This window comes from Melanerpes formicivorus, unplaced genomic scaffold (assembly GCF_026170545.1).
Source record: "Melanerpes formicivorus ecotype bairdi unplaced genomic scaffold, bMelFor1.0.p_v2 SCAF_19, whole genome shotgun sequence".
Classification (NCBI taxonomy): Eukaryota; Metazoa; Chordata; class Aves; order Piciformes; family Picidae; genus Melanerpes; species Melanerpes formicivorus.
In genome coordinates, this window is record NW_027142371.1 from 4,332,048 (window position 1) to 4,343,595 (window position 11,548).

General features: G+C 50.2%; 1 protein-coding gene across 1 annotated transcript; it reads right to left on the reverse strand.

The window, feature by feature from the left end:
• Positions 1–1,711: 1,711 nt before the first annotated feature.
• On the reverse strand, positions 1,712–11,008 carry GHRH (growth hormone releasing hormone). Its single transcript, XM_068149846.1, has 7 exons — positions 10,933–11,008; positions 7,112–7,211; positions 6,248–6,379; positions 5,293–5,397; positions 3,900–4,037; positions 3,460–3,556; positions 1,712–2,609 (listed from the first exon to the last, which is right to left on the reverse strand). The coding sequence occupies exons 2-6, from the start codon at positions 7,189–7,191 to the stop codon at positions 3,493–3,495; spliced, it is 519 nt and encodes a 172-aa protein (XP_068005947.1). The 5' UTR covers positions 7,192–7,211; positions 10,933–11,008; the 3' UTR covers positions 1,712–2,609; positions 3,460–3,492.
• Between the last annotated feature and the right edge of the window lie 540 nt (positions 11,009–11,548).

The following is an 11,548-nucleotide window of genomic DNA, read 5'->3' on the forward strand; positions in this document are numbered from 1 at the left end:
GCCAAATCTGCATGAACTTCACATGTGTGAGACATGACTCTGCTTCATAAAAGCCATCATGTCTCTTCCCCACTGCAGCTGCTCACACTTAGCTCACTCTTCCTGTTCTAACAGTTCCTACCTGCTTGTTCAGTGTGAGTGTTAACACTGGGCACCACAGAAGTGTAATGAGCTTCACATCTGACCTCCTGCACTCCTTCAAAAACCTGATCTCATGCTTCATTCCAACCCTCTGGGATTAAAGGAATTCTAAGCAAGAAACAGTTAACCACTGGCTGTAGTATTTTTACCCTGGAATTCCTTCTCCCCCTGGTGAGTTCTTTTTTTTGAGCTGCTCACTCATCAGCTTTGTTTTAGAACAGATTTTTATTGCTGCTGCTGTTTCATGCCAGGACAGCACTTCCCCTCTGCCTGCAGAGCTCTGGCATGTTATCCAAGGAGAGCAGAGATGCACAGAGAAAACCAGGGAGTGCTCCTGTGATGCATCTTCTCCAAGCTGTGTGTTGCTGTCATTTTCTGCCTTTTGGGCTATGCCTCAGGAAAGGCTGGGTTTATTCCTCTGGCTTTTTCGTTCTCAGCTACTTTCTAGTTTGCCTGATTGGCTTTAATAGTTAATTTCTCAGAGTTTGAGTATTTATTTCCTCATTGTGATGCAAACTGAGCTTTCCAAGGAGTCCCTTTTATTCCAAGGAATGTTTAATCATGCAGACTTGGGGCTTTGCTAAGGGTTTCTGGTAGGCTTTTGGGTTTTATTGGGAGTCTCCCATCTAGTGTTTGCAAATAGCTCTTATGACACTTAGCTGAATTTGGGTTTTCATACCACATTTGCTGACTGCTTTAGGAAGTTGAGAATTCCTTTCCTTGGAGCAAATCAATCCCTCATGGCTTCAAGTGTGTTAGCTGTTCCCAGAACAGGTTTACAAACCCATTTTGAACCAGGTCTGCTCAGCTTGGCTTTTCTTTAGTGGGGCCTCGGTCCAGCTGTCCTGTGAAGCAGAAGGATGGTCTGTGTCTCACTGTGACCCTGCCTGCAGAAGGGTAACAGATCACCCATTTGTGCTCTTGCTGCTCTCACAGCTTCACTGATCTCCCTCAGCATCCCCTCCCTACTCCCCATCTCACTGGGCAGTCAGTAAGTTTGTGGTGCTGGAACTGTAAAACCTGAACAGGGAGAATGTAATCTAGAGGAGGTTATTGCAAGTTTGAACTCATTTCATAGAATCATAAGGGTGGGAAAAGACCTCTAAGATCATCAAGTCCCTGCCATTAACCCAACACCACCCTCCCACTAAACCATGTTCAAAGTACTGCATCTACATGTTTTGTGAACACCTCCAGGAACATTGACTCCCCTGGACACTGCCTGACCACTTTGAGTAAAGAATTTTGTCCTACTAGCAAATCATTTCCCATTTCCATGCATACTGAATGCTGCTGTCCTAAAGCCTGGTCACCTGGGGACAGATGGTATCTACTGCAGACCCCCAAGCAATTGTTTAGGTGCAAGGAGGGATGGTCGCAGAGGCCTTAATCTATGCTTGCCTACCACTGTAGTTCCAGCCTGGTGCTGATTTACTGCTACTAGACAGGGTGCTTTCTTTAGCACAGCCCTTGAATCATTCTTGGTGCACCCAACTGCTGGTTTTCAACAGCATCTTGCACTCTGGCTCCACCATCAAGAAACCAATGTCTTAACAGACAAAGAGCCCTCTTGACCTGCTGTTGGACAGGTTTATTTAGAACAACTTTTATTCCCTGTTAAGGATAGGAAAGCAGCTCCTATCCTGACATTATTTACAGTTCTGAAGTCATGATTATTACACAAACAACAGGAGAATTGGGGTGACAGGGAAGGAAGAGTAGCTGGGTTAATGACTTCTTGGAAAGCATGTACAGCTGTAACTGTAGCTACGGCGGAGTTCAGAGCCACTGGATGGCAGGTTGAATTAAAACACAGTGACAGCCCAACCTGATGCACTGGGATCTCCTTTAACTCCTGCAGAGCTGCAGCTTCAGTTTGGACGCCTCCAGGCTGAGCAGTGGCTGTAGCTGAGCTGCTGAGAGCTCAGTTTTGCTGCCAGGGCTGGGTGTGAAGGAGCAGCAGCGTTCCTGATGGGTGGTAGGCTTGTGGATTCACGTCTTGCCTCGCCCCCATCCAAGCTGCCTGTGTGTGGTTGTGCCATCAGCATCTGTTTAGAGAAGGCTGGAATCAATTTACCAAGTTGCCTCAAAGTGCCTTTTGGTGGCCTCATGTTTATTAGTCAGGCCCTCAGAGTGATGCCTTGGCTGAAATTTCTCTAGGCTTTGTGTTTTGAAAGCTTTAATTAGCAGGCAGCGTGTCCCCAGATTGCAAGTGTACTGGTTAGGTTAGTCTTTGTCAAGCAACCCGAGGTGAAACCAGGGAGGTTTCTTTCTGATTCAGTACACAGAGTAGTATTCAGAGTGGGGAGTTAAAGGTGAGGACTGAAGTACATAAGTAGAACACCAGAACCACCTTCCTTTGAACAGGTCTGAGGAGTATGCATCAGCTTCCAGCTGCTCACGTTGGGAGTGTCTTCACTGCTGTGATGGGCTCACTGTACAGTTAGATCCATGAGCTCTGAATTATTCTAGACAGAAGCAGGGGGAAAAGAGAATTATGAGAGAACTTGGTAAGCACACAGAGACTTTTGTTTTTTTCAGTCTTTGGGGGCTTCACCTTATCTGTGGAGGTGTAACCAAGTCAGGCAGTGAGAGAGGCAGTAAAATGCCCTGTTCTCCCAGCTGCCTCCATAGGCATGGGTTTATGAAGTTCTGATCTTCTTCTCCTGCCCAGCCCCTTTTTGATCAGTATTCACACAGGTCACCCCATGCCCCTCTATGCTGTCCTGGCTAGGGCTGGACAAGCTTAATTTCAATGGGACAGAGGAGTAAGGTGAGGATGTTTCAAACAGGACAGCTGCTGATTGTCCAAGGGAAGGCATTCCTAAGGAGGACTGCCTGCTGGCTCTTGGTTCCCCAGGGCTGGCAGGATGTAGAGCACAATTCAGGTTCCAGGTGAGTACTTCCAGGAGTGAGTGGCACAGAAAACAGTAAGGCTTCCTCTCCTACTCAGTGCCAGGAAAACCTGAAGTGTCTTGGGGACCTAGGGGCAGGTTCTGCTGCTAGGGCAAAGCTTTAGTCTGTCTTCAGCCTAGCTCAGCCACTTGGGCACACCATCTCAGACAGCTTTACAAGGCTGCTTTTAGCTGCTGCAAGCCTGTTGCCAGACACTCACATGCACCTTCACAACACTTGTGTTCTGTCTGTTCAGACTAACAGGACTTTAGGTAGTTGACAGAATTGTTGGGGATTTTTTTCCTGCAGCAAGCATCCTTTTTCTGGACAGCAGTGTCCACGGGCTTGGCTTCGCTGCAGGAGAGCCATCAGATGGCTTGAGCAGTGTGTTCTGTACAGCACTGAGCAGGGAACAGTACTCACCAGAGCATGGGGAGGTGAAAAAGGGAGAAGTATTTACATGAGCTTCACCATGGTGCTGGGAAAGCCTTCTAACTGACTGCTCTTGATGTCCTGAGGCCTGTGAGAGAAGATGTCAGTGATGGCATAATTGGGATTGAGAAAGGAATTGATTTTTTTCTTCTTCTCACTGCTATTTTACTGAGTCATGGGGTTGAGAGGACAGCACAGCTATGTGCTACTGTGTGTGGTGTGGGCTGGCTCAGGACAAGGCTGTTCCTTAGCTGCACTCATCCACATGAGAGAAGAGCTGGGTTATGGAGCCAGGTGAAGGCTTTCTTCTTTCCCTGACTGTACCTGATAGGTGCTACTTAATCCAGTAGCTTCACATCTGGGAGCCAGACAGCAATAAGGACCTTGTCTTGTTCCTGGAGTGAGGAGATAATGAACTGATTCCCACCTACCTCTGCCTCTGGAGGATGGCCCCCAGGAAGTCCCTCAGTACCATCTGCTGGTGGTAGCGGCTGTCCATCAGGATGCTGTCAGACTGGCGCCTTGTCAGGAGCTCCTGCACCCCTTCTCCTGGGCTGCTCCCACTGCTGCTGATACGTGAACATGAGAAACATCTTTCAGAGATGCTTTTCTAGTCCCTAGCTCAAAGTTTGGCTCAGACTTGGCAGCACAGCAGAGGAACCTGCTGGGTCTGAGCCTAGGGCCATTCTGCTCAGCTTCAGTGAGAAACTGGTCAGCCAGACTTGCTTCTCTGTTAGCAGGGGAGTTGAGCTGGCTCATGTTGGGCTGGTTAGAATCACAGAATCATTTCAGTTGGAAAAGACCTCTAAGGTCATCAAGTCCTACCAGCAACCCAGCACCACCATGGCTGTTAAACCATGTCCTGAAGTGCCATGTCCATGTGTTTCTTGAATGCCTCCACCAGGGATGGCAACTCCACCTCCCCAGGCAGCCTCTTCCAATTCCTGACCACTCTTTCAGTACAGAAGTTTTTCCTAACATCCAACCTAAACCTTCCCTGGCACAATTTGAGGCCATTTCCTCCTGTTCTATTGCTTGATACAAGGGAGAAGAGACCAACCCCCACCTCACTACAGCCTCCTTTTAGGGAGTTGTAGAAACCAATGAGGTCTTCACTCAGCATTCTTCCCTCCAACCTAAATGCCCCCAGCTCCCTCAGCCACTCCTCAGAAGACTTCTTCTCCAGGCCATTCACCAGCTTCATTGCCCTTCTCTGCACACACTCCAGCATTATTTGGTCTCATTTAGAATCATAGAATGATTAGGTTTGGAAGGGACCTCAAGGATCATCCAGTTCCAACCTCCCCTGCCATGGCCAGGGACACCTCACATGAGATCAGGTTGCTCAGAGAGCCACATCCAGCCTGGCCTTAAAAAACCCTTCAAGGATGAGGCTTCCACCACCTCCCTGGGCAGCCTGTGCCAGTCTCTCACCACCCTCATGGGGGAGAACTTCTTCCTAACATCCAATCTGAATCTACCCATTTCTAGGGTTTTTTTCCATTCCCCCTAGCCTCAGTCACTGATCTACCTAGCCAAAGGTACCCAAGTGGTACCAGAGAAGCTGTTTTCTGTGTTCAGTCCAAGGCAGGGCAACTGTTTCCCAGCAGGGAATGAGCCAGTGATCATTGTCTGCAAAGCTTCCTGCTCGCTGCTGTTACGGTCGAGCTGTCAGTGGATCCGACACTTACAGCCTTGGAGGAAGCAATCAGTTAGGCTGCTGGATGATAGCTGTGCTGAGGGGGATCCAAGAGATGGGGATGCAGGATGGCCTTTGGGATGTGGAGGAGCAGGAGAGGTGGGTTTTGTGGCAGCGTGGCTTACCCGAGCCGCTTGCCGATGATGGTCTGCAGGAACTTGCGGGCAGAAATCTGCCCCAGGAACTTGCGGTAGTTGTCGGTGAATATGGCGTCCGCGTGGCGCTGCGTCCTGGGGGGGAAAGGCAAGCACAGGGCAGGCTCCTGAGCTGGCAGAGAACCCTCTAGGTGAGAGCTGACAGGTGACAAACCACAGCAGGTGTAAGGCTGCTGCTGTCGGGGGCAAGGTAACCGCAGCAAACGGCTGGTGGTGTAGGACTGTGTTAGCGTCGGAGGGGGAAAGGGTTTGAGGGAGCTCAGTCCTGGTGCAGAGGCAGCAGGCAAATACCATGTCTGGCTCTAATCCACACTACTACAAGTAGAAAGAAGTGCCTGCAAGTCAAAAAGGAGGTCAGAACCAGTGGAAAGGAGGAGGAGGAGAACCACAGGCAAGGAGAGAGCAAGGCTAGGGCTGGGACATTCCTGTGCAGCAGTATTGTCACCTCCTGGGAGGGCTGTGGCTGGGAGCCTCCAGCAAGTCTCTAGCCTGTGGTTAGAGCCAGGCTCCCAAAACTCCACAGGTAAGGGAGCCACAAGCCACTTGGCTAGTCCCACTGGTGTAAGGATGAGTCCTCTGTGCTTCAGACAGTAATAACCATCCTCCATCTCCTGACAGGGGTGGAAGGGAGAGGCTTTAACAGCCATGAGATAGATTCCCAGAGCTCATTGGAAAATTGCTTTCTCTGCAGGAGCCTTGGGCTTCAGACTCTGCCCCTGGCAGTATGTCCCTGCTGCTGGGGGACAGCAGGACGTGGCTCTGGCCATGGGTGATGAACTGGCACAGTCACAGCCTTCTGCTCCAGTTGCAGGGCTCAGCTAAGGAGATGGAGAGGCCAAGTGACCTACTGGTGTGCTCCTGGGCTGGGGGCTGATCATAACCAGATTACTCCTGCCATAGCAGGGCTGAGAAGTGAGATACAAACCTTTTCTCAGTGGGGTCTGTTAACAAACCCTCCTCCTCCTGCTGTTCTGTTGAGGGGTCGTGGCTCTGCAGTGGGCTGCTGTGCTGTAGCTGGAAGTGCACAGCCTTGCCAGCAGCCAGCCCTGGGCTGTACCTGCAAGACAAACCCATGGCATGCTGTGAGGTGTGCTCAGGTATGACCACTGCTCCCTGTTCTCCTGCTTTTTGTTTCTTACAACATGAGTGCTTTGTGTCATGATCCTCAGCTGGAAACTGCCCTGCAGCTGTTTCAGCAGGGAAAAGGCAGTTGATGGAACTGCTTCAAGCACAGTTCCCCTTGCTGAGCTCCCAGTGTCCTCAAGCCAAATCCCACTGATTCTGGTATGGTTATGGCATAACTCTGGCACAAGACTAAAGCATTTTCTCTGGGACATTACAGAGCCCAGTGCTCACTTTTGTGCTTCCGTTGATTTGCAGTGGTAGGAAGTAATATTGCACCTTCTGACAGTCAGCAAGGAAGTACTTGAAATATTAATAAGCAGCTGTTGAGTTCATGCACTGGAATGTCTGCAGTTCTGACTTCAGTGCAGATGGCCTGCAGGAACAAGTTTTAATCAGTGATGGAGCTGGAGGTGCTGCCTGCACCTGAGATTTCCAGATTTCCCCTTGTAGAACCCAGAATTCAATTCTGGCAGGTGCCTGCCTCCTTTGGAAACCACCCCTGGGCTAGAAGTGTACCAAGAAATTAAGCCAGGGCAAAGAAATAGGCTCACCACACACATGCAGTTCAGCTGGCCCCCAGGAGAGCTGGCAACCTTCACGTGGCACGTGCTTATTTCACACAAGCCTGAGGCAGGGAGCCACAGCGTGGATAAACACAGCTTACCTGAGAGCTGGGTAGAGAGGAGAGGAGATGGAGCAGGCAACTAAATGCAGGAACAGCAGCAGGGTGACCTTATCCAGCATCTTCCACCCTCTGGAGTCACCTGAAACGTGGAGCAGTCCAAGTCAGCAGCAGGGAGATGCTCAGTGCCAGCAGAGGAGGCCAAGTGCCACCTTTGTCTTCTCAGTTCCCCTGCTCACTTACTGACACAGAGGGACTGGGAATGTGCCCCTGTGTTTGTGGTTATGGTGTTTCCCCATGCAGAGGTCTCTTGATGTGGCAAAGTCTTCCCCAGGGAGTGCAGTTCCTGGGGGGACAGTGGCTGTGTGTGACCCCTCAGGGAGCTGGTGCCTCCCATGGGTCAGGAGGCAAGGCTCATCAGCAGGCTGTCACACTGGGACACCCCTGTTGCTGTGGGTGTTTTGGGCTGGGGTGAACCTGAGAGACCAGGACATGGGCTGTAAAAGCACCTGGATGTTGGAGGGCAGCAGTTAGCAGAGGCTGCCAAAGAACAACAGCAGCTCACTGCCTACACAGGACCATCTGCAACCAGCCCTGGGACCTCTCCTGCTCTCTGCTCTCCTGGGGACATGTGTCTGCCTTGCACAGGTACATATCAGCTGACCAGGCTGCCTTGCTGGCTGTTCTCTTCAGCCTGGGGAAGAGCAGCCTGAGAGAGGATCTCCTCAATCTTTATCAATATCTAAAGGGCCAGTGTCAAGAGAATGAGGCCAGACTCTTGTCAGTTGTGTCCAGTGATAGGACAAGGGGCAGTAGGTACAAACTAGAACACAAGAAGCTTCACCTAAACTGAAGGGAAAACTTCTTTGCTGTGAGGGTGCCAGAGCAAAGCCCTGGAGCAGGCTGCCCAGAGAAGTTGTGGAGTCTTCTCTGGAGAGGTTCCAAACCCACCTGAGCATTGTGATCCTGGACAACCTGCTGTGGGTGACCCTGCTTTATCAGGGCATTGGACTAGATGGTCTCTACAAGTTCCTTCCAACCCTCACTCTTCTGCTTCTGTCCACAGATGGGGGAGAATCAGAGAAATCCTCATGAGGTTGCTGGGCAGAGGTAGTGCTGGTCTGGAGGTAACCCTGGCAAACCTGTTTATCGAAGGCAGCAGTGCTGAGCTCAGTTTGCCAGACAGCACCCAAACTGTTCCTTGAGCTGTTATGCATGGGGAAAGGAGGGGCTGGACCAAAATACATCCTTTTAGGAGAGCTGAGCTGCTGCTGTGTGGAGAGGAGCCCTCCCCCAGCTCTGAGCACCGGCTCCGGGGGAAGGAGAGATGGACCTGAGCCGTGCGTGTCTGCCCTCTGACAGCCCCTGCAGTGCTTGGTGTCCTGGGAAGGCTGAATGACTCAGGTTAGAGTCTTCTGAGGTTGCTCACCCTCAGAGCTGAAGGCAGTGCTTTTGTCCTTGGAAGCGAGGTGTTCCAGCGAATGCTCTTCCTGATGCTGGACTGAAAGCGATTGATCTGCTGCTCAGAAAGCTTCGCCAAGAATGTGGACAGAAAGCTTTTCAACTGCCAACTTTCCCTATCCCCTGTCTTATTCTGCACAAGAAAAGAGCAGTGAGTTGTTTGATCTCCCTAAGAAGAAAAGAAACACCTCTCCAAATGCATAATGATACATCTTGCCAAAAGAGCAGCTTCCAAACAGAAAGGGTTTGCTTGGGCCTGGAAATGCCCAAGCCAGCTTTCTGAGCAGTGGGTGTGCTGATGGTGATGGAAGGAGGGGGCCCTTGCCTGTGGAAAGCATCAGCAGAGAGCTCTGGTTTGCTGCTCTAATGTAGCTGCTCACCCTTCTGATTGTAGATCAGCATAGTGAGGGGAAGGCTAAGGACTGAGGGTCTTTCAGGTGGGTCTGACCTTGACACCATGGAAGTTAGCAAGAGGCTTATTGGCAGTGGCAGAAGTGCCTGGGGAAAGGTGGTGCCCAAAGAGATGGGGATCTCATCACAAACTCATTCTCAGCTCAGTCCCTGTTCCCACCTGGGGATCAGCAACTTCCTCACCTGCTCCCCTGCTTCTGGCTCCAGCAGAGCTTCTTGTGAACTCATGAGGGCATCCACTGCCTCTGATACCCAGTTTCTTACAGAATTACTCTGGCCCCTCAGAGAGCTGAGGAATGCTCAGAAGAAGCAAAAGAACACAGTTTTGAGAAGCTCTCAGGGCTTCTGGGTTTAGAGCAAATTTCCTGCTCACTCTTTTCTCTGTTTTTTTCCTTTTTTTCATCTGAACTCAGAAAGTGTGACTCTCCTGTGCCTCTCCCCTAAATATCTCCAAGATAAAACCCAGATCAGATCTTCCTAGATAGAGGAAATGATCTAAAGCATCTGTTGGGGTGTACCAGGAGCCTGTGGTCCAGCCTGGAAAGTACCAGGAAAGCTGCAATGTGAGCTGAGAAATTAATCACAGAGTCAAAGATTGGAAGAGACCTCAAAGATCATCAAGTCCAACCTGTCACCACAGACCTCATGGCTAAACCATGGCACCAAGTGCCATGTCCAGTCCCCTCTTGAACACCTCCAGGGATGGTGACTCCACCACCTCCCTGGGCAGCACATTCCAATGGCTAACAACTCTCTGTGAAGAACTTTCTCCTCACATCGAGGCTAAACTTCCCCTGGCACAGCTTGAGATGTGAATGAAAGCCTCACCCAATGCTGTCTGCTTCCTAGGATGCAGCCCTGATGCCCACTTTCTCCCTGTAGCTGTTTTCTCTTCTCTGAATGCTGAGTTTTCCTCCAGAATCTCTTTTTGGCCCCTTTGAGATTTTTCTCTTTCTTTCTCTACTATCAGTTCCTTTGTAATATTTTGTTTCTTTGTTTCTGGCTTTGCCTTTCTTTCCCTCTCTTGCTTTGTCTCCTCTGCCTTAACTACAGTCTGTTTCTCATCCCAGCTTTTGGGGGATTTCTGTTTCCCTTTTTCCCTGGGGAAGGAGTCTGAAGTGAAAGTCCTAAACTCCTTCCCAGAGGTGTCTGCTCTGTCAGAGGAGAGCTGGGGAACTGAAGTTTCACCCTGCTAACAGGCAGCCTGGCAGCTCTGCAAAACCTTGTCACCACCTGAATTCTCTTGAGGTGAGAGACACCTCCTTACTTTCCATCCTGGCAGCATGTGAAGAAAATAAAACCCAGTAAATTCCCCCGAAGATGAAGAGCTTTTAGTCCCATTCCAGCAGACAAAGCTTGATAGCTCCATCCCATCCCGTGCAGCCCCAGCAGCAGTACGGTGATGGGGACGCTGCAGCGATGGGGTAACCATCGCTTACTGCTTCCGAAACCTTAACCTCAGCACTCTTGAAAACACCACTTTCTGGATGAAATGAAGCTTTTGCCTTGCCTGCTGCTCATAAAGCTCAGCCTTTTATACTGTAAAATGCTGCATTAGGAAAGCAGAAATCCATCTAAGTGCCTCACTCTGCCTCGTTGTAGCTGGATTCACGCGCTCTCTAACACACTGTTGCGTTTCTCCTTGCATTTTGGTTTGGCTCAGAGAGAGAGGGTTTTATAGATGGACAAGCAACATCATTCATTTTCCAGGGTAAAAGGAACTCCCATCAGTATAGCAAAAGAGAACAATGCTACCTAAATGTTGAGCATGTTTGTACAAGGCTCATCTGTGTGGCAGTTCTATTGATTTTCATTCATCCTGTAGTTCAAGTATTGTTTCATCCTATGACTCGGTACAGAAAAGTCTCTTATGGCTCAAAGGCAAAGCTAGTTACTGATGCCAGCTCTGATGGCATTTCAGTGGCATTTAATTGTCTCCCATTTCCAAATAGAGGCTACCTTGTTAAATGCACACAGAGGCTCACACTCACCGTGCTGCAGAAAACAGGTGCTGCTTCGACTGGCTCCTGCCCAGGGGTTTCCTTCCCCTCCTGCAAACACAACTTCTTCTCTAGAGCACTCTGGGGAGCCCTGCCAGGTCTGTCCCCTCCGTGGTGCCTGGCAGGACGTGGGACAGTATCGGGCAGGGAGGACTCTCTCAGCTCTCCCCCAGCTCCTCTGGCTGCCAGGGAGGTGCATCTCCTCTTTTATACCTGAGCTCCCTCAGGAGTCCTGTGGGCTCCCACGCGTCAGAGAATCAATTATCTGCCTGGATTTCAGAGGCTGTGCTTTGCATCCTCTTCTTGTGTGTGTGCAGGAGGCAGGCAGGGAGGTTGGGGGCAGATGGCTGTGCCTGCAGTCGAGGGTCATTTGCAGGCTTTCTCTTTCTCATTCACAGAGGGAAGAGCAAATAACAACAGTGATAATCTCACAGAGCGAATGACAAACTCACTTTGCAGGTAATCTCATCTTCCCCTTTGCAATTGCTGCTCCACAATGAGAGAGAGTTAACCATTAATACTTCCTCTCTGCCTTAATACTGCCTGCTCAGGAGGGTTTATCTTTTTGCTATTATATTTTCTTTGATTATCAGCCTATTCCTCCTTC

What these genes read in the sequence shown, in the direction of transcription:
- GHRH (XM_068149846.1), bottom strand. Translation starts at nt 7,191, where the DNA reads ATGCTGGATAAGGTCACCCTGCTGCTGTTCCTGCATTTAGTTGCCTGC. An exon ending in ATCATCGGCAAGCGGCTCGG is followed by an intron (nt 4,038 to 5,292) that starts GTAAGCCACGCT and finishes TTCACGTATCAG; the next exon opens with CAGCAGTGGGAGCAGCCCAG. An exon ending in GCCATCCTCCAGAGGCAGAG is followed by an intron (nt 3,557 to 3,899) that starts GTAGGTGGGAAT and finishes CTTCTCTCACAG; the next exon opens with GCCTCAGGACATCAAGAGCA.